The 22,853-nt window shown below is 34.4% G+C and overlaps 1 protein-coding gene across 1 annotated transcript; it reads left to right on the top strand.

The window, feature by feature from the left end:
* Window positions 1–6,876: 6,876 nt before the first annotated feature.
* Window positions 6,877–11,084, top strand: LOC114258190 (UBP1-associated protein 2B). The gene is made up of 2 exons (XM_028198088.2): window positions 6,877–8,268; window positions 10,773–11,084. Coding segments are annotated over exons 1-2 (1,275 nt in total). The 5' UTR covers window positions 6,877–6,994; the 3' UTR covers window positions 10,774–11,084.
* Window positions 11,085–22,853: the final 11,769 nt, after the last annotated feature.

Genomic DNA, 22,853 nt, shown 5'->3' on the forward strand with positions numbered 1-22,853 from the left:
GAGAGAAGTGAGGAACCATTTTCAAAGTCTTTGATCATGATATTCTAGGAAATCCAAGACCTAGTACCCTAGACCTAGGATGATGTTTCCAACACTAGTTTCCTTTCAACTAGGAACCAACCAAATGTTGCCTAATCCTATGATTTAACTCCCAAATCACTCCTATCCCATTAGATTCCAAGCAAGATCCTAACATTTCCATCCTTTTCCAACTAGAGGGCTTTTAGGACATTTTACCTCAAAATTTGCCTATAAATACCAACCTCCCCTAAGCTTGGCAAGCACAAACACCACACCACACACACACATTCGGTTAGAGAGAAGGAGGAGAGCAAGAGAGAGAAGTCTAGAGGAGAGAAGGAGGAAGAATAGAGCTTTCTTGTGCAAGCTTAGTAGGTAAGCCACAAACACAACCTTCTCTTTATTTTCCTTTTATTTTTCAATACATGTTTCTAAGGGTCCTAAACTATGTTTTCAGATCTGTTATTAATGAGTTCTTATGTTAAAAATGCTAAGGCTTGAGTATTGATTCCATCTCTCTTGTATTTTCTCCATTTTGGCACCAAACCATCTTTTTCTATACCAATCTCTCAACTTTGCAAAGGCACTCCTTCAAACAAATTTTCTGAGTTAAATATATGGTAGTTAGCATATTTTCTCCACAAAAAAAATGAAACTTTCCCTTGGTGGAATCCCTTTTTCATGAATCTTCTTGTTTTTGGCAAAGTACCCTAGAACCTATTTTTGCAGCCCACTTCCAGAAATTCTAGAAAAATGTACAAAATTATTCTAGACCTATATTTTATGTCAAAACCTTCCTTAAGGTGTTAGCTTTCAACTAAAATTGGTTTCATCGAAAAACATTAAGCGCTTTGCAAGAAAATCAATTTTTCGTAACGGTCGACGGATTTGGACAGAACCTGGACAGCGCTGGAATATTTTCTAAATAACTTAAAATCTGAAAAAGCAATCCCATTTCTGAAAAATGTTCTAGAAACTAGATCAAATTCCCTACGAACCATAGGAAGACCAAGTCTGGTGGAGGATCTAAAATAGAATTTTCATTTTAATCTTTATGCGATACTAAATCTGAAATTTTTATTATGTGTGGATGTTTTATACCGTTGAGTTCATGAGATTGCTTATTAGCTTATGATCATATCTTGGCATGATATTATATGTGTTGTGGTTATGTTATTTACCCTTCTCATCTTAAGAATGCATGCTTACATGGATATTATTGTCTTATAAGTTGGACTAACCTTGATTTAAAACATTTAATTCAACGGGAAACCTAATTGGGAGAGTATTGGATTTTCGAGCACTTGAGTAATGAAAAAGATGAGAATATGTGATATATGGATTGTTGGGATGCGTTCCCTATTTGAAAGTTAAAGTCTTGCGCAAGTGGTTTTCGAAACCCTTGAACGGAGCGGTTGTATTCGGACCCTAGGTGGTTCGGTGTAAGGAGGGATTCGGGCAAGGCCCTATTTTACCGTATCTTTTGAGGCCCTGCGGTTGGCGCTACGCGGTACATAACCGTTGGTAGGCATCCATGGTTAGTTCTGCAACAAAGCAGCAAAAGAGGGGGCATACAGAATAATCCGTGTCCGATTCTTGTGGTTGGGAGGACGAAATATTTTTGGGGGATTTCTAGTTGCTAACAACCTAACTTAACTCTTATTTATTTAATTGAGTATTATGCTTTATTACTTGATGTTATAATGGTGATTGTGTATTGGATTAGGAAAAAGGGGTGGGGTGTGTGTGTATTTACTGGGCATTCAAAGCTCACGGCGTATCATGCCAGGTGAAGAAGCGGAATTCATAGCTGGAAACGACGAGCCCGAAACTTTCGAAGACTTTTGGCTATCCTAGAAAAAAATTAGAAGTTTCTTTTTGAATGTTTTGTAAAGACTCATTTGGAGACTTAAGCTTTCTTCTGGAATGTAATGTAGTGGAACCATCTTTTGAGTTATATACTGTGATTGTTATGTATTTATATTCTATGTGAGAATCTTATCGTTGCTTATGAGACCTTGTGTCAATACCTTTTAAGATCTGTCAAAAGAGCAGTGCGCTGTCTAAGAAAGCTGGACTTAGAAAGGAGGTTAATTTGACTCTTCCGGCGATCTGGGATCTTACTTGGTTATTGACCATATGACTTATTAGTGACTCTCCCTTGACTGCAACCAATAGTGTAGAACCGGGGTGTCACAATTCTTTTGCTGACTTCAGAGGACTGTAAACATTATACAGCATGTTGTCAAGGCCATTGAGAATGTAGTTTCTGCATAGGAAATTTAAATGTTTCCAAGCATCTACAGCAGCAACAACTTGCTGACCACTTTCACCCTCTTTAAATGCTGGAGCCTCTTCATGGAGAAACTGGGCCAAATTAAGAGTTATAAGATAGAACAACATCTTCTGCTGCCATCTCTTAAACTCAGTACCGTTAAATTTTTTCGATTTTTCTCCATGATTGATTGGTACTTGAACATGGTTCTGGATAGGGACCGGTGTTGGTGTAATAATTGGAGTACCACTACCAGTTGCAGTTTCAGTTTCAGTTGTAAAAGCCATAATTTCAAATTACAAAAATCACAAAAAATTAAAACAAAAATTAATTTTCTAGTTACTAAAATCAAAAAATAAATTATTACACAAAATAATTTTATTTTTCTTGTTACTAAAACTAGAAAAGTAAAATACCACAATAATTATCTGTAACACAAATTAATATTCTGCAATTGTTAATGACACCAGTATATTACTACTAGTTGTCAAAGAAAAGAGACAGTATATTACTACTATCCGTCAAATAGCATAAACCACTATTTGTTTTTCCAACCAGAATATGTCTTTATGAAATCACAGAAAATTAAAAACAATGAAGATATCAAAAATAGGTCTATCTTAAGATTGTTGGGCAATCTTCACTTTATTTAAATAGATTAAATTCTGTTGTGTACTTAACAACAACCAGAATATAAAAGAAATAAAAGAAAAGAGAGAATTTGTTTGATTACAAAAATCAAACCAGTAAAAATAAAATAAAAAAATAAAAACAGATTTTATTTTGTTACAAAAGTAAAATTAAAATCTGATTAACAAATAACACAGAAAAATAAATTGAACAACTTACTTGATTAATTTCTTCGAAAAATAATCTGACCAAGTCCAGTATTTGACACTATGTCCTTAAGACAGATATATAGACATCTATTTACTCGGTGCTTTCAGAATATGGACGTCTATCTTCCATGATGAAATGATCAACAACAAATATATGCAGCACTATAATATATTTGTACAACGAACACACTAAGTGTTTTATACTCTTTCTCACAAGAAAATAATGCAGCAAAATGAAGAGTATGAATGCATAATTTTATGGACGAAAATTTGTGTTTTGATAACAAATAAGGGCTAGCCTATTTATAGATGGATTGATGGCTTTCCATTTTGAATTAAACAGGTATAGTACCTGTTCAATTTGAATTAAACAGATACAAATCTGTTTAAGGCATTGTTTGGTTTGAAATTCGGGTGGATTTGAATTTGAACAAAACAGATTCGGTTTTGGGTTTGAATCTGGACAGATTTGGGTCTGTTTGTGAAGAGGTGCAACAATTTGAATTTAAAATTTAAATCTGGACAGAAATTCGGAATGAATTTTTGGACAAATTTTATTTCAAAAAATAAAATTTAAATTCAAATATTTTTGGCCTAAAAAGATTAGTATTGAGTCGGACAAGCCTAACGCAACCTCACACCACGCACCCACGCCCAGGCCAGCCCAGCTCGCCTAGACGGTGGTGAGCGTGCGCGTGTGTGGTGATTTTTGAGTCTAATGGGTCTAGCCCATTTTGTCCATAACCTCTTTCTCTACAAAACTTGGGTACCCCTTGGGGCACACCCCAAGTTCCAATGTCATGCCTTATAAACCAATTCAAACCTTCCCATCAAATTAATGTGGGACAAGCCATTTTCAAACCTTAAGGAATTTCCACCAAAACTCCATTTCCATGGAGCATACTTTGGCTTCAATTTCTTATTTACTCGATAATGGTTTTGAGTAACCAAATATACTACGTGAATCACAACGCGACATAAAACGTATTACCACTTAGACCTGCAAAAATTGATGCACAGATCCCACTTAAATATTAGACCAAAGTTAAAAAAAAATTTATTTTTTACCTAGATTTTCCAAACCATTTCCAACAATGAGAAGAGTAAGAGGGGAAAGAGGCCAATTGATCTAGCACATGTTATTTTCTTTTGTTTTGCTCTGGTTTCTCTTCTTTTATTTTGGTAACTGGCTATATCAACTGTCAATTAAAAATTAAACTATTTAAATAATTTAGGCCTAGTTTGGGAAGATTGAAAAAAGACAAAAAGTCAAAAAGTCACTATCCTATTTAAGTCACATCATCTTATTTAAGTCACATCACCTCTCTAACACATCACTTCAAACCCAACCCAAACCCAACCCATATTTCATAAAAAGTCAAAAAGTGCACTTATTTAGTCTTCCCAAACTAGGCCTTAGTTATAATATGATTACGAGGTGATATGATACATCTGAATAACTAAATATAATTAAGTTATAATCTAATATGATAATAGTTATGATTTATATGATATTAATTATGATATAAAATTATATAACATCATAACTAGGGATTTGTTTGGAAATATGTTTTTTTGGTAATTTTTTGACTAAAATATGATGTAAAAAAATTAATATGTTTGAAATAATTTTTTGATTTTTTACAAAAAAAAATATATAAAAAATAGAGATAAAATGAAAATTTTAGACTATGTTTGATTGTGTTTTCAAATCATGATTCTGCACCTTGATTCAAATATGGTGTTTGGTAGGAGTTTTGGAATCACGTTTCCAAAACTATGCAGAGAGTTCTGTCTCAACTGCGCTTTTAAAAAAAAAAAATTTTGAAAATTTTACCTAACCAGTCGTCCGACCGGTTGACTGAAATAGTAATTTTTTTTTTTTTTACAATTTATATGTTAATTTTTATATAATCGAAAAAAACATTTTCTGAAATTTTTAAAATTTTTTATGTGCTTTAAAATAATTTTGAGTTGTATGTTTAGTTATGAGTTGTAAATTTTTGTATCAAATATCAAATGTCACATCAATAATTCCCCACTCAAATCAAAACTCTTTTAAAAACTATTTTCAAAACTCTTTATCAAACAAATTTTCTATACTCAAATCATAATTCCAAACCCCACAAACTCAAAATACAACTCATACTCTCAAATCATAATTACAAAACTCTACTAAACGCAAACTTTTTTTATATAAATTATTAACTTTTTTTATTTTTTAATAATTTTTTAACTTTTTAAACTAAAAACTAATCACTATGCTTGGTATCACTTTTCAAAAAATTTTACTTTCTTATTTTTCGTATTTTTTTGTTTTTATTGATTTTTTAAAATATTTTAAGCAATTTTTAAAATTTTTAAACATATCTAACTTAGATGTATCTAAAAAGTAAAAAATTTGTGAAGAAAACCTTTTAAAATTCACTAAATACCCAAAATACAAAAAAAATACGAAAATTCAGTACATTTTTTATATTTTTATATATTTATTAATTTTTTAAAATATTTTTAAAAATATTTTTACTTTTTAAATACATCTAAGTAAGGTACATCTAAAAAGTAAAAAAATATTTAAAATTTAAAAAATATTCATTAAAAATAAAAAACATAAAAATCAAAAAATTAATTATTAGAAAACTTAATTAAAAAAACTCAAATTAAACCAACTAAACCAACTGAGGCACCGTTTGGGAAGTGAGTTTATGGGCTTTTTTGGCTATTTTAGCCACAAAAGATAAAATAGGCTATTTTAGCCACAACAAATAAAATTCACATCCAACCCATAATCATTAAGGCTAAAATAACCAAAAAAGTCAAAAAACTAAAAATCCAACCCACTTCCCAAACGGAGGCGGAATAATATTATCAACGGACACCTAAGAGTATCTCCAACGGTGACTCAAATTTTTCACCAAATCTGAGTCAAAAATGACCCATTTCACCAAATTTGATACCACTCACTCCAACGGTTCACCTTTTACCAAATCTATCCCGGGACAACCGGGTGGTCGACCGGCCGGTTGACCGGTTAGGCAATTTTTTTTTTTTTTTTTTTTTTCGCGAATTGTCTGAACTTTTTTTTGAACTTTCTGAATTTTTTTCGGGACGACCGGGTGGTCGATCGGCCGGTTGATCGGTTAGGCAAATTTTTTTTTTTTTTTTTTTTTTTTTACGGTTTGAACTTTTTTCCTGAACTGTTTGAATCTTTTACTGGTCGACCGGTTAGTCAACCGGCTGGTTGACCGATTGGTCTCCCTCCAACGGTCACCAACAGTGTTTTGGTGAAATCAGTATTTCGTCGTCAGTTTGATAAATTTTTTGATGAAATCTCAATCTGATATTCATTTGGTGCAACTATTGGAACAGTAAACAGTAATTTTTTCATCAAAATTTAAATTTAATATCAATTTTAGTGAACCGTTGGAGATGGTCTAAATGTATAGTACACTTAAGTATACCATAACATCACCCCAAAATGGTATTTTTTTTAAGGGAAAATTACATATACACCCCTCGAGGTTTGGCTAAATTACAGATGCCCCTGAGGTTTGAGAAATTACGAATTCCCCCCTGAATGCTATATTTGCATAAGAAATTAGGGGGTAATTTGTTATGAAATATAAACCTCAGGGGGCAAATTGTTATGAAAATACAAACCTCAGGGGGGATGTAATTTCTGAAACTTCAGGGGTATCTGTAATTTAGCCAAACCTCGAGGGGTGTATATGTAATTTGCCCTTTTTTTAAATAAAAATAATTGGTTCAAATTGTGATGCAACAGATTCCCTAAATATTGAACAGAGAGGGCTAGGGTTTACATTTTCAGCTTTCCACTCTCTCTTTCTCTCTATCTACAATGGCGAAGAAGGACAAGGTGAAGAAGCGAAAGCTCATAAAGAAACAACAACCAGAGACCAACAACAAGATCGAGAAGAAGAAACTGAAGAAAAAGATCGAAAAAACCAACAAAACCCTAGCAGCTGTCTCAAAGAAGGAGAAAGACAAGACTCCACAACAACAGACTCATCCGCAGATTCACTCCGACTCCGACTCCGACTCCGACTCCGACTCCGAAATCGAGTCCGAATCCGACAAAATTCACAACCTCCTCGCTCCGTACTCCAAGGACCAACTCATCGACTTCGTCGTCGACGCCGCCGTCAACGACGCCGCCCTATCCTCCCGCATCCGTGACGCCGCCGACCGCGACGTCTCTCACCGCAAAATCTTCGTCTCCGGCCTCGGCTGGGACTCCACTCGCGAAACCCTAACCTCCGCCTTCGATTCCTACGGCGAGATCGAGGATTGCAGTGTCATCACCGATCGAGTCACCGGAAAAGCCAAGGGCTATGGCTTTGTTCTGTTCAAAACGAGACAAGGAGCAACCAAAGCCTTGAAGCAGCCGAGGAAGAAGATCAATAATCGGATGACTTCCAGCCAGTTGGCTTCGGTAGGGCCCAATTCGTCTTCGGCCTCGGCCGCGTCGCAGAGCCACGACACGGCGGGCCGGAAGATATACGTGAGTAACGTTCAGCCTGACGCCGATCCGGAGAAATTGAGAGTGCTTTTCGCGAAATTTGGGGAAATTGAGACCGGTCCGGTAGGGTTTGATAGGCATACTGGTAAGTCTCGTGGATTTGCTTTGTTTGTGTATAAGACAATTGAAGGGGCTAGAAAGGCTCTTCAAGAGCCTTACAAGATGTTTGAGGGTCGCCAATTGCATTGCCAGAAGGCGGCTGATGGGAAGAATAAGGTGGTTGGGTCGCAGCCCGTGATGACGGCAATGCAGCCGGTGCAGCCGCCGGTTTTGGCGGCCGTGGCGCAGAATTTGGCTTTGTTTAATCAGCACCGGAGTTTGAATCCAATGTACGGTGGATTGCTTGTGAATCCCAATGCTGGGATGCTCATGGCTGGGTCTGTGAATCCAATGGTGGGTTTGGGACAAGGGCTGCTTGGTTCGAGTCAGGTGAGTGGTGCTGGTGGGTTTGGTGCGAGTGCATATGGAACGAGTGCGCCGGTGATGCAGGGTCTGCAGCAAGCGTACACAAGTTCACATATTGGACAGACGGCGCCGGCTAGGGCTCCTGGAACTAGTAGTGGGTCTTTCAGTGGGTACCCATCATATATTTGGTATGATCTATTTCACTCCTCCACTTCACCTTTAATTGGTTTGTTTGTTTTTCAAAATTCATGTTTTTGTGATTGTTTTCTATTGATTTTTGATAATAATTTTGATGCTATTGATTTTCTGTCTTCTACTCTATTTGCAATATTGGTTTTGTTCATTTAACCTTTTAATATTTTTGATATATATTTTAAAAATATTAGACTTTTTTGCCAGCTTTGGTTCTTTTAACATATATATAATATATACAAGCAGATTCTTACTACAATGCATATTTTGTGTTTTTCCTGTTATTTTTATTGCCATTCAATATTATTATTTGGATAAAGAGTTTCTGTCGTCCTAGATTTATATTAATGAATCACCAGAGTACTTTGCTGAAATAAGATTATTTTACTGATATTTATGAGAATCAGCATGAATGAAGTGTACAACACAGAGGATACTAATGCTTTGTTTGACGATCTAAGCATGTTTCCTGTTATAAAGGAGATATCCTTGTGTTGTGAACCGTAGATCACACACTCAGGGGCCTATTAGGGTATTTTCAATTTGTTTATGCATATTTAGCATCTGCTATGTAGAGTGATGTTTGGTAATCATTTGTTGGATACTTGTTAATTGATCGTGTTATTTACTCTTTCCATAAGAGTATTACCCTCCTTGGGAAAGTTGGCCTTTTGATTTGTGAGCTCGAACTACAAGAACAAATAGTTTTTACTGTTAATCAATATTTTTATCTTATTCCTTGCTTTCTTCTTCTTTATTTTTTTAAACTAATTTTTGAAGAGTTTTTCAACCACCAAAACCCACTGAGCGTGTTTTGTTTCTGCTGTATTTTGTTTTCCTTTGGCCATTGTTAATATTACATTGTTCTTGTGAAAAACAATTGATAATATTACATTGTGGGGCTTCTTTTATTGTTGCCGTTTTTTTAATTATTGAATCTTATATATTTTGGTTCTCAAAAAAATTTCAGAAAACATTTATGTTGACTATCATTATGTGATTCTTAACTTTTGGTTACTAAAATGGCTAAAGTTTTCATAATTTTAGAAAGAAATTCATGCATGGCTAACTTTAAAATTGTGGTTTTTGTATATGGATATTTTTAGACCTATCGTTTTTAATGTTTCAATGTAAGTGATTTTTTTTTTGCTCACTCTGCAAAGGCATAAAAGATGACTTTGTCATTGGAATGCCAAAAGTTGATGTTGTCATAGTGCTTACATTCCCTTAAATGTATTTTTGCATGCGATTGACCCAATTTTTTTTTATTTGTCGGTAGTTAATGGCCAAATTCTTTTGCACAAATAATTATTTCTAGGAAAGTCTTTGGCATTATTCCTTTTGTCTTGAGAAGTTTGTAAGTAAGTTTGCATTTTTTGGTTTTATCTAGGCTTACTTTTGCTGATGCTCCTTGCATCCATGTAAGGGTGGTTTATCTTTTACTAATGGTTTTTTTGTTTGAAGTTATTAACTATGTATAAGACATCTGCTTCCAAGTACTGTACAGTTGTCTGTTGGGTACTGCCCAACCAACTTCACTGAATTTGGTGGTTGGTTAATTCTGTTTATTTGATGGTGGTTATGCTGTCAAAACCAAAATGTTGTCTGTAGTTGTAAAAGCTTTTTCTATGAGTCATGGGATGCTATATTTCTAAGATTGAATTTCTTATTTGAATGTCACAGTTTGTCTTAGAATCATGTGGATTTCAAAACTCTGGCATATTAGCATGATCCACACCACTTGTACTAGTTCACATGTATAAATGAAATAAATACTGAAACAAGGAAATTTTTAGACACAAATTTTGTATGTAACCATCCAATAAGGAATTAACCCAAAAAAATGCAAATTCTTAATACATATACGCAACCAGCCTATAGGGAATTAAACAAAAAATGCAATTCTTAATACATATGCTTGTAAAGTTTGACATCCAAATACGCCTCGAACGTGTCCTTGCAAAAAAAAAAAAAAAAGGTGATTCAATAGAATAATCAATAAATGGAAAATTTGGATAGAGTGTTAAATTGAAAAAGGGTTGTCCAATGTTTTTGTTTATTGTGGGTGTTTGGGAAATTGCTATTTTAGTAGGTTATTTTAATTTTTGGTTATTTTAGTAGGCTAAAATTTTGTGTTTGGGAAGATAATTGGATTTTTTGTAATTGGATGTGATGTTTGTAAGAGAAAAAGTAAAATAATTATGGGTTTGATGTGACATTTTGTCTTATTAGCTATTTTAGTTTATTTTGTCTTTTTGTGAATTTTAACCTAAATTGGGCTAAAATCCCACTTCCCAAACAGCCCCATTATTTATTTCCTCACATTTCTTGGTTTTTGGTGAGTTTCACCCCTGTTTTCCCAGCACGCTTTATATTTGTTTTCATAGTTCAAAGCTCTGCTTTATGGCAATAATCTTTATTGACACTTCCTATTCCATTGGGACCGATTTTTGATTTGTTTTTTTGTTGACTTTTACATACATGGGCTCCGTATTTGCAGATGAAGTGCAGCTGAGATTGAGGACCTATGTTCATGCAGTTTTGGGAACATTTATCTAGGGACGTATTCTGGGTCAACTGTATGGTTGTGAAGTTTGACTCATAAGCAGAACTTTTAAGTTTGTTTACTTTTCTTGTAGTTCTCAATTTTATGATTTGGCCAAGCTTAACAAGAACTTTGTAGACAGATTTCTATCTTACAGTATTACTTTCTGTACCCTTAATGTATTCAGTTTTCTATCTTACAGTATTACTTTCTGTACCCTTAAAGTATTTGCTTTAAGATGTTTTGATATATACTTAATTTTAGCCACATGTTTTTTATTTTCATTTATTTGTTTTTTCCCCTTCTAGGATGTGCTCTAGTATGATATGGCTTTCCATTTTTTATTTTGTTTTTTTTGTTCTCTTATTAATTTGTGTATATGTGACTTGATTTTAATGGTTCATCGACGAGGAAATTGATTTGCTATGTGATATTTGATGTTTTTCTTGATTTCATGTTTTCAGTGCATGAGACACCTTTTTAATCTTTTTGTACTTTTCATGAAAACTACTTATTTTTATGGTTCTTAGTAGATATTCTATAGGAACTGTGCACTAATGTTTTTGTTATAATTAGATTAGAGTGACTCCAGTAGTGTTTCATCGGTCGTATTATCACACTATTATAGTTTTTCTTTTTCTTTCTTTCTTTCTTTCTTTTCTTTTTTTTCTTTCTTTTTTTTCTTCTGATTGAAACATATGATTATGAGCAATGACGTTAGCCAATTGGGGTGTTGCCTATCGGGACACTTGAATTGGATTCGTTGGTTTCGGTGCCACACAATACATGATCGGACGGAATCATTGGATGATAGGTTATTACGAATTGCGGAAGAATGGGTTTTACTCCTAACGATTGGTATGTTCACCAAACTCTTATTATTATGTTCTTTGTTCTCCTTCTCCGTATCTTATTTAATATAACTTTGAATTAAATCAATGAATTGAAGTTTTTAAAAATATTAATTATGCATTATAAAATTAAAAGTTTAATGTATAGATAATATAATTAGGTATACATGATCACATGTGAAATCCGAATCATATGGTGATTGTGGTGAAAAATAACATTTGCACTATTGGAGTTGGTCTATCAAGATATAGCATTTTGGCACTGCAGCCCATTATCCTAAATTGTGGTATTGGGACATGTAGTGGTAACAGTAATGGCTGCGGTCTAATGGAATCAGAAGTATCGAGTGATACGTATGGGTAATTGGATGACATGGTTGTGGTTTATTTTAAAATCACCAACAATCCTGATAAAACTCAATGACACGCTTCTTTTGGACTATTGTAATCTTAACTTGTCATATTTTTCTAACATATGAAACCTGTTTGCACTGCCTGCTGCTCTGGTTATGTACAGCAGCGAACTGGTCTGAACTGGATGAGTATGAGAGAAATAACTATAGTGTTATCGGTTTGGACCAGTGTGTAGTGTCTTGGCCAGTTCGGTGGGGGATTTCAGTCTTGGTAAATTGGCCTGTAACCGAACTGGTTTTTTGTTCCTTGCTGTAGTGTGCTAAAATATAGGATTGACACGATTGAAATAGAATTATTTTTTTGGAGATGATCTGTGGTTGGCAATTTTTGTAGTACATAATTCGCCATATCTTGTATTTGATTTTGGAAGTGTTTGTGAGGAGGAGAGTTGAGTGATGAGTGTTGGTACTGATTTTCTCATTTTTAATTACTGGTTCGTGATTGATGTGAGGTCATTGCTCTGTTACACTTGAAGTATAACCCTGCATGAGCACTTGCCTTAGTTTTAGGACAGTTTTTACTCTTAGGCACCATAACTGAGCATGTTTTTATCTCCTAATAATTTGATGGTTTTTAAATGCAAAATGTTTTAGGAAAACCACAGTTTTAGTGGTTTGCTCGACACCTCTTCTACTAGGGTGCTCGAGCGGGTGTGGGCCTTGGACTTGTAAAGGTACTGCAAGGTCTATTCACTTTGTGCTCCTTGGACTCGTAAAGGTACTGCGAGGCCTATTCCCTTTGTGCTTGACACAGTGCTCGAGCGGTCTCTTTGCAGAGATACTGTGAGCTTCACTCGCTATCCCTTTGATGACGTACTCACATAGGCATGCAGGATTTTGCTGCATTCGTCTCTTTGCAGAGATACTGTGAACTTCACTCACTATCCCTTCAACGACCTAATCACGTGGACATGCAGGATTTTTTTTAAACTCTTTTCTGGTCCAAATTTGATCTCCCATAGCTACATGAACACTCCTTTATGTGATTGGGAATGTCCGTTTGTCGACACTTGCAAAAAAGCATCTAAAGCCCAACTTTTAAAAAGTTAGCCTTTTGACCTTATATGTGTTTTTTAAGATGAAAAAGTAAGCAAGCTAAAAACTTGATTTGCCTAATCTAGGTTCATATTAGGCCGTGTGTTTTTCACAAAAAACCGTCAACCCTTTGGTGTTGATAACAGAGCCATCGGAGTACAAAGATCTAAGTGAGGAGCTTCATGGTGTACTGTTGGATTAGTGGAGGTTAACTAAGTCAGAGCTACATGGAGAGGAGATCTAGCCGGAGTGTTTGTTGAGGATTTTTGAGTTAAATGAACTAGGTAAGGGTTCGTAATTCCTAACATCATAATTCTTATACGCTTTGATTCAATAGTGAAATTTTGTGTGTTGGTTAGGATCATGGTTTTTATCCTTGGGGAGTTTTCTTAATGAGGTTTTCAAGCTAAATCTTGTGGCTACTTCTTTTGAGTACTGCTGTGGATTACATGCTTCAAATCATTTGATTACTAAACTTGTATTATAATAATTGGTAATTTAAATTTTGAATTTTGAAATTTTAAGTTTGGCCTATTCACCCCTCCTTTGGGAAAAAGTAAACACCAACCCTATAATTTCAGTTTCATTTGTATACTTGTTTATTATTATTATTTTTATAAAAAAGAAAAAAGAAAAAGAATCTTCACATGCTTGCAAGAAGACTGACTTCTTCTGGCATTTTTCATTGCTTCAGAAAGTAAACTATTAGACTATTTTAAATTCCTTCTTAATTTGAGGAGTTTTTGCTCATGGAAAATACCAAAGGGTCCACTTTTCTAAATTCCTATTAATAGGAATCTCTTTTCTCTACAATTATAAGCATTTCCTTAGGTGCCGTTTGGTAACACTTATATTTTTAATTTTCTGTTTATATTTTTAAAAAATTTAAAAATTCAAATAAAAACTTGTTTGGTAAATTTTTGATTTATAAATCAGTGGTCTCAATTTATAAATTTGGCCAAAAAATATAAACTCAAAAAATGTGTTTCCATTGAGTTTTTAGGTTTTTTTTTTTACCACTGAACACTAGCCACCATTCGTCACCATTTTCCACTACCGTCTTCTGCCACCACCCCCCCCCCACCACTTGCCATTACCACTCACCACCCACCTGTCACCACCACCCGCCACCACCACCCACCTGCCACCGACTCGTCACCACTACCACTCACCCGCCACCACCGACTACTACCATCCATCGCCCGCCACCACCAGTCACCTGCCACCACCATCCACCACCCGCCGCCACCACCCACCTGCCACCACCACCATCACCCACCACCCACTTGCTACCATCCACCACCCGCCACCGTCACCCACCCATCCGCCGCCACCACCCGCCATCCGCCACCCACCTGCCACTACCACCCACCATCCACTCATCATCACCACCCGCCACCTACTCGCCACCACCACCCGCCATCCGTCACCCATTTGCCACCACCACCCACCACCACCCACCCAACCGCCACCCCCTACCACCACCCGCCATCCGCCACCCACCATCCGCTACCCACCTGCCACCACCACCCACTCGCTACCACTTACCACCGTCACCCACCCACCCACCACCACCACCACCACCACCACCCACCACCACTTGCCATCCGCCACCCACCTGCCACCACCACCACCCACCACCACCACCACTACCCTCACTCACTCGCTACCACCCACCACCCGCCACCGTCACCCACCCACCCACCCACCACTATCACCCGCTACCCACCACCCACCATCACCACTTTCCACTACCGTCTTCCGTCACCACTTGCCATTTCTCACTCTTTTTTATATTTTTAAAATTTTTTAAACATTTTGTCAATTACCAAACGCAACATTTTGTCAATTACCAAACGCATTTATAGTTTATGTTTTTTTAAAAATAAACAAAAATCAGTTTATAAAATTTTTGTAAATATAAACTGAAAACGTAAACGTTATCAAATAGACCCTTAGCTTTTGAAGTGTGCTTAAGTGCACATGCATATTTACATTTATATTTTTGTGGGGTAACAGATTTAAATTTTATTGATGCTTTGTAAGAAATATTTGGAGCTGGTTTGGCAACCCTTGAAAAAGTCAAAAAGTTAAAAAGTTACTTAAAAAATTAAAAAGCTATCACTATTCATCAAAAAAAAAAAATTAAAATAATGATATACAAATATTAATACAAATAAAAAAAAAGCCCCAAGATTGGTACTGACGTGATGGTGGAGTCAGTGATCGAGGAAGCAAAAAAAAATTATAGTAAAATATGCATTAAATTGGATGGTAAAGTTGGGCCCGTGGGGGCTCATCATGGGTCTCGTTTTGATAATCTGAACCATTTAATATGTAGAACTCGTCTAATATTATATATCTGTAAAAAATTACGTCTATCGGATATCATTAATTACATGATCAAATTAGTTTTGTATAAAAATGAATGGTGTTATAGTTAACAGTTAACAAAAAAAACTAACACGATCATATAGGTATCGATATCTAATCAACGTGATTTATTACTAGCATATAGTACCTGATGAGTTCTACACATTGAACGGTTCCGATTAGAAAAACAGGACCTGTGGTGGGCCCCCACGAGCCAAACAACACCATCCAATTAAAGCCTGAGAATGAGACAATATTTTCTCATCTACTCATCCAGCCAGCCACCACTGTCATTTCGTACGGTCTCCTAACCTATCTTCCCCTACACACTTATTTATATAATTTTTTAATACACATTTTTTCATAAAAAGTCAACAAATTAACCCAAAAATTCATATTTTTTTCCTCAACTTTTTAGTCCAAAAAGACAAAAAGTGCACTTATTTAGGGCATTCTAAACAACTCCTAATTTATTTATGATCAAAAAAAGATAATTGGTCTACGTTCTTTTGATGAACAATCTTAATGTCCGTGTTGGGTGTTAATTATCTTCTCTACATCTATGGTGGGTACATTGTGCTCGTTTTCAACTGATATATTAATCAGCCTTGCATTTTTTCTAGTTTTCTTCGTATGTGTTTGTGTCTGTGTATTCTGAAGGTTCATGGGTTAATTATTTGAAGTTCTTTTCTTTGTCAGAAGGACTTTTTTCTTTTTGTCATTTTATTTTCGCTTCCTTCGTAACTTTGTCTTTTTACCCCCCATATGTGAATAAAATGGAGGATGGTGTTTTTGTTGAGCTCGACCCATTTTTAGGGGCATATGGAAATCAAATGGTTGAAAAATGAATTTTCAAGATAAAATATAGCTTAGAGATTTGAGAGGGGCTTTTGTGGCGTTTCTCAAGTGCTTAAAACATTTAGGTCCTATGTAACCTTCTTTAGTGGTTTTTGGAATAAATAAGCAATGGGAAGATCAAAGTTATTTGAGATGCATGCACCTGTATCGTCATGGTAGGAGGCGAGGTCCATTTGGAAGCACTTGCGTTACTGTAGGAAGTTCGGAAATTTACTTAGGCTTGGTTTGGGAAGTAGATTGGCTTTTTAGCTTTTTTGGCTATTTTAGCCTGGGCTAAAAAGCTTGGTTTGGGAAGGGCTTTTTGGCTTTTTGGCTTTTTTGACTTTTTTTGTGAGAGAAGAATGTAATGATTATAGGTTGGATGTGATGTTTTGTTTGTTATGGTTAAAATAGCCTATTTTGTTTTTTGTGGCTAAAATAGCCAAAAAAGCCTGAAAACCATCTTGCCAAATAGAGGCTTAAATTGTGAAAGGCATGATCGTGTGCTTTGTAGAGCCTCTCTGATCATGAGATTGATGAATTACCTTTGCTTTATGTGAGAGAAGGAAAGATTTTCAGTTCTAAAATGTTTCACCAATTCCATGTAGGAGAGTTTCTTTTGATAGAGAGCCTTCCTTTTAGGTCTAGTTGATGGCATTCTAGACCCTTGTTGGGGGCAAGATACTTCTCACTTCAGGCATGTAGTTTGTTGTGAAACAGTATTTGCCTAAGAAGTCTGAATGCTTTATTTTCCAACTTGTTCTATTGATTTTTTGTGAGATCTTATATTTGTGGCTTTGCCTTAATAATTAGGGGCTAGTGGCCATGTGTTTATAGATAGTTTGGTTTTTAGCTTTTCGATGTACCTCTAGCATCTTTGTTTGGGTGAGTGCAAGAAAGTTTACTCATTCTGCGGTGTCTAGTCCCCACTAGTTCCATGGTTTTGAGTATGTGATGCCGTTATATTTTTTTATTGTATTCGATTGACTAGCACTGAAACATGGTTAACGAGTGCAAGAAAGATGTCTGCATATGCAGTTTCGTTGGTATTGACACACATTATTGTGAGTGATCATGATTTCGTCTCTTATATGTGGTTGTAGACTAGAACTACGCTTAATTGAGATACCCCATATATTGCTGTGTAGTATCGAGTCTCATCAGTTTATGTTTTTAATAGAATTCTGATTTTTACACATCAAAATATTTTATAGTGAAAATTAGCATTATAAGATGTTATGTCTGCACACTTGTGCATATCTAAATATGGCATGGTTATATTACATTTTTGAAGATGTAGGTGATTTCGTTGATTTATATTCTCGTATATAATTCCCATTAGTAAGGAAAAAATGCCTGAATTCATTTTTGCTGTCAGGTTTTCCTGTTTTTTGGTTACGGTCTATTTTTGTTTTATTTTTAATTTTAAAATGAGTCTGTGATACAGAATTTTTTCTTTCACTGTGAAATTATTGTATTAGAAACCGTTTCCCTTTTCCAGGAGGAAAGAGAGGGGAAATGCATCTCATGTGTCACTGAGAGAGAATCCATTTGCATGATGTTCTTCTTGGTTGTCTAGATACCAATATTGAGTGCACAAATTGTTCTTTGCCTTGGTACATGTACTTGTTCTGCAAGGTCTAATTGCTTAATTATGGTGGGACTTGCACCTGTGTATTTGGTAATTTTTTGAATTCTAAGGCTAAGTTTGGCAACTCAAAATAAGTACACTTTTTATTTTTTTATCTTTTTTTTATCACATCATTTCTCTACTTTTCTGTACATATTTTTTTAAAAAGACAAAAAGTACACTTATTTAGGTCATTCTAAACAATCCCTAAGTATTTTTGGACACAATATGTCCAAACTGACGAGCGCCTGGGAATGATCTCATTCTGAGAGCTATGTCACCCTTTTATCTCATTACATCCCTTTGAAATTTTTTTATTTTATTTTCTTTTTACACCCCGTGGCTGATAGATATCATTGGTATATGTGTAAAATGTATAAAAATATGTGAATGTATATTAAAATTTTAAATATTTTTGACATTATTTGTATCTTAACTAAAATCTAACTTATCCTTGTTTATGCTTTTATTCTCTTTACACTTTCTATCTTCTTCTTCTGTCTCTCTAGTAGATTTCCTCCTTTTTTTTTTTTTTTTTTTCTACTGACTTTTCAAGTCACATATTTCTTTCACAAAATAATTACAGAAAAGTTTATAATTTTAATTATTAATATTCACAAAGTTTACCACTTATTTGAAATTATTATTTTTAAAAAATTATATTAAATTGTAATTTCTCTTGAAAAGTAATTTTATTTATGAATAAAATTAAAATAAAAAGATTGATCTGAGGAAGGTAATGAAATAAAAGTACAATGTAAAGAGAAGCAACCTCTCATGCTAGATTTACTGTATTTTTGATGTATATGGTAATTTCCCTCGGGGATATGCTAGATTTACATATCAGCGGTCTTTTTAAAATGTATTTACATATTCATGGAGAAGTTTGTAATTTAATAATGCTTATAAAGTTTATCATTAATATGTAATTATTTTTTGAAAGTTAGACTGATTTGATGTTTTTCCAATTCTCTTTGCCCCCACTGCTCTTACACCAATTTTACTATGTAGCGCATTTTATTTGAAGGTATCATTCTTCCAGCTTATTCTCTAACCATTAATTTTTAAAATTAAAAGAGAGAAGCAAGAATGAATTATCTTTTGGAAGCTATTTTTTTTTATTTATTAAATCAAATGTCATAATAATGTTTATAATTTTATTCATTATTATAGATGTTTCAATTTGTTCGAAAAGTAATTATATTTACACCAAGGCTTTGTTAAAATATTTTACTCCAAAATATTTTTCATGTAAATTGATTTTGCACAAAAAATATTTTTTTTAGTTATGATTCGATTAATAATTTATTAAGGCTCTGTTTGTTTTGAAGTAAAATATTTTATACAATATTTTTCTTGTAAATTGATTTTACAAAGAAAAAATGTTTTTGTTTTTGTTTTTGTTTTTTAGTGTTTGGTTGACAATTTTTTTTTTTTTGGGCAGAAAAAAAAACTTCATTCCATAATATTGCACAAAGGAGATTACATTAAAAGTATTAACAAAGTCTGCTAAACACTAAACAATACAAAAGGGCCAATAACGAAAATTCGTAGCAGACGCCTACCAGCATAAAAGATTAGAAGGACAAAGAGATGAAAAAACTACTTAAATCTGCAATACCATTACCTGCAAATATTAGGACAGAGAAATGAAATAAACTACTCAAACCGTAACATTCCGTCTTTATGTTGCTTTGAAGAGAGTTGGATCGCTAAAACTATTCTTGATAGTTTGTTGCCTTTTCCTCTTTCTACCCATACTCAAACCACAACATTCCGTCTTTGTGTGGCTTTGAAGAGAGTTGAATTGCAAAAACTATTCTCGATGATATGTTGCCTTCTCTTTCTACCCACAAAGCTTGTAACTACGAACTGATAACCTTAATTGGACCCATAGCTCTGATAGGATGTTGCTTAAAACAAAACATTTTATTGTTTAAAAGAGAAATTTTGATTTAATAAAATATTATTTTAGTGAGTTAAAACATTTGTTTGAAAATACTTAATGTGATGAGCGAGAGTCAACTTTGTAAAAAAGATAAATTATAGTAAACCCCCTCAAGTATGACCTATTTTTGAGTTGCCCCTTAATGTTTAAGATACTCAACCCCTTACAATGCACTAATAAATCCTAAATTAATAACTTATACACTGTTCAGTCCTAAAAGTTTTCTTATAGACTGAAAGGTCCCATTACAATGTTTCAAACATCAGATTAATGTTTCGAACATTAGATTTCGAACATCAGATTAATGTTTCAAACATTAGATTGATGTGCAAATGGGACTAAATGGAGCATAAGAAAACTTTTAGGACTAAATGGTTCAACTTTTCAGAAATTAAGACTTATGGATAAATTTTCCTTTATTTTGTGACTCTAAACCCCTTTTGTCATAACAGCATTAGGGATTTGGATGGAAATGTATCATGTGAGGATTGTGACTAAAATACCCTCATTGTATACTCCTCTCCACCCCATTATATAAACATTATAAACACACATTGTACATGCATATGTACTGCAACCAGAAATCCATGGCCAGAAGTGCCTCTTTTATTAGCCAAGTCACTAACAGCAAAAAAAATAAAATAAATAATAATAATAATTTGAGGGGTTTTGATGGTGATACATTGATTTGGTGTGAGGATTTTCATGGATATATGTTGAATTGAAAAAGGGGTTTTACTTTTGGGGGCTTTCAATGCGTATTGATGTGTTTGATCAGTGGGAGAGAGGCTGTGAAGAAGGGGTTTTAGCTCGTGGGAATTGAAAGGGAAAGGTGGTGAGTGGTGGAGGAAATGAAGTGGAGGTGCAAAGATGGGAGGAAATGAAAGAAAGGAAAACGAGGATGCTGTGGGTTGGAAGATGAGGCATAAATGATGCGTGGAATGAATACGTGGTGGGTTTCCATTGTCTTCAACTACCGTTGTGAACCATCGTCGTCACTACCACTATCAGCCACCACTAACACCTTTCTGTTACTCTTTCTCTCTCTGTCTCTCTAAAACCCTAAGCCTTTCTTCCTCTCTACCTACAACCCACCACCTACATCACCACCTCTGTCTCCATTGTTGCCCCTAACTTCACTCCCTTTGTGGACAATTAGGTCCAACGAAAATATGGGATCGCGGTGGTAATTTGCAGTCGCAAACTCTGCTTCCATTGTCAAAGGAATTGTTGTGTTTGTTAAGGGAAATTATAGAATGTTTGCGGAGTACCACGTGTCCGTACTCATTAACCAATCATTATTTAATATGTTTCATCATGTTTCTCAATTACCCAACATAATATCTCACTTACCCACCTTCTCCACCAATCACAATACTATGAAATATCACGTATCTATATTCTGGGATTACTGAATAATTACCTATTTGTTAATTACTACTGTGAAATTTGTTAAGGGTTTGTGATTGGATAAGAGTTTTGAGTTTGATTTGATTAGGGTTTCAAATGAGAGAATTGATGGATTGCTGGAAGGCTAAAGAAGTAAATTAATAATTTTTGTAAACGGTGTTATGGTGTCAACGATTTTTGTAATTCACACACTTAAAGGGGGTTGAGTGTTGTCTTTTAAACATTAGGGGGGCAACTCAAAAAAGGAACATAGTTAAGGGAGATTTGCTGATAATTTTATGAAATGACCTACAGCCACGTTCCAATGGACCTCTGGTTACTTCGTGACCTCCAACTATTCTTCAATAACTATTTTTGGTCACCACATCCATCCATCCTCTATTGCTAGAGTTGAGATTCTTTTCTTGGGTTCTCTTCTTGCCTCCCTATTTATAACGGTGGAGATGCACTTTGAGTTGATCCAGCGGTTCAGATTTATCTATTTAAAAATAAAAACAAAACAAAACCACAAATTCAAATTTGTTTTTCTCGCCCAAATCTAGATTTGCGAGTAGGGAGGCAAGGAGAGAGTCTAAGGAGAGGATCTCAACTCCTATTGCTAGTCCCCATCTCCAGCAATTCACTAACATATTTATTCATTTTTATTGTCATTTGTTCTCAAAACTGTTTTTGTGTACACCAAACATTTTTTTTTCTACAAAAAATAAAAATATGTTGTGTTTTTTGTAAATAAAAAATAAGAAACAGATAACGTTATCAAACGACACTGAGAAACTGCAAATGTATTCCGTCTTCTTTTTTTTCTTTTTACTATTTTTTTTTTTATAAATCACAATTTTTTATTTTTTTTTTCTAATTTTTGTTTTGTTTTGTTTGAATCACAAATTCTAAAACTAATTCCTCTTACGCAATAAAGAATTAGCCTCTTTACATTAAAAAATATAAAGAGGTGAGGAGTAGTAGTGTTCAACAATGAAAGTGGGGGATGGGATGGGGTATAGGGAAAGAAAAAATAAAATAAAATAAAATAAAAATTGAAGTGTGGTGGTTCAAGTGTTATGAGGTTATATTTTAGCGAATATTGTGACAGATTGCTATTGGAATGTAACTATTTTGTTTCAAAGGTAGACGATATTATTTTTTAATTTTTTTTTTTTTTCCGATTAGAGAACAAGTGTTATGAGATTATATTTTAATTTTGTTTTGATTAGAGAACAATTTAATCATTTTCATAGATTGCCAAGGGTTTTAAGGATGAGTTTTGGCCAACTCGTGTCATGTGGGCATTTTTCATCTCAAAAACCAAAACTGCTGAAATTTGGATCAAAGTAAAAAAATTAATAATTTAAGAATAAAAAATGAGATTATTTTTGAAACATATTTCTCCAAATCTTCTAAGCAAATTGTAAGCTCCCAAGTTCTCTATAGTGAAATTTCTAAGGCCATGACAGTAAAATAAAAGTTAAAAAATGATAATATCTAGATGCAAAAGTAAAATTATTTACCCTTCAACAAAAAACATTAGTATGAATTATATAT

The sequence above is a fragment of the Camellia sinensis genome, chromosome 1 (assembly GCF_055761805.1).
Source record: "Camellia sinensis isolate YWXY chromosome 1, ASM5576180v1, whole genome shotgun sequence".
Taxonomy (NCBI): domain Eukaryota; kingdom Viridiplantae; phylum Streptophyta; class Magnoliopsida; order Ericales; family Theaceae; genus Camellia; species Camellia sinensis.

Coding starts and splice junctions, on each gene's coding strand:
- LOC114258190 (XM_028198088.2), top strand. CDS start 6,995: ATGGCGAAGAAGGACAAGGTGAAGAAGCGAAAGCTCATAAAGAAACAA.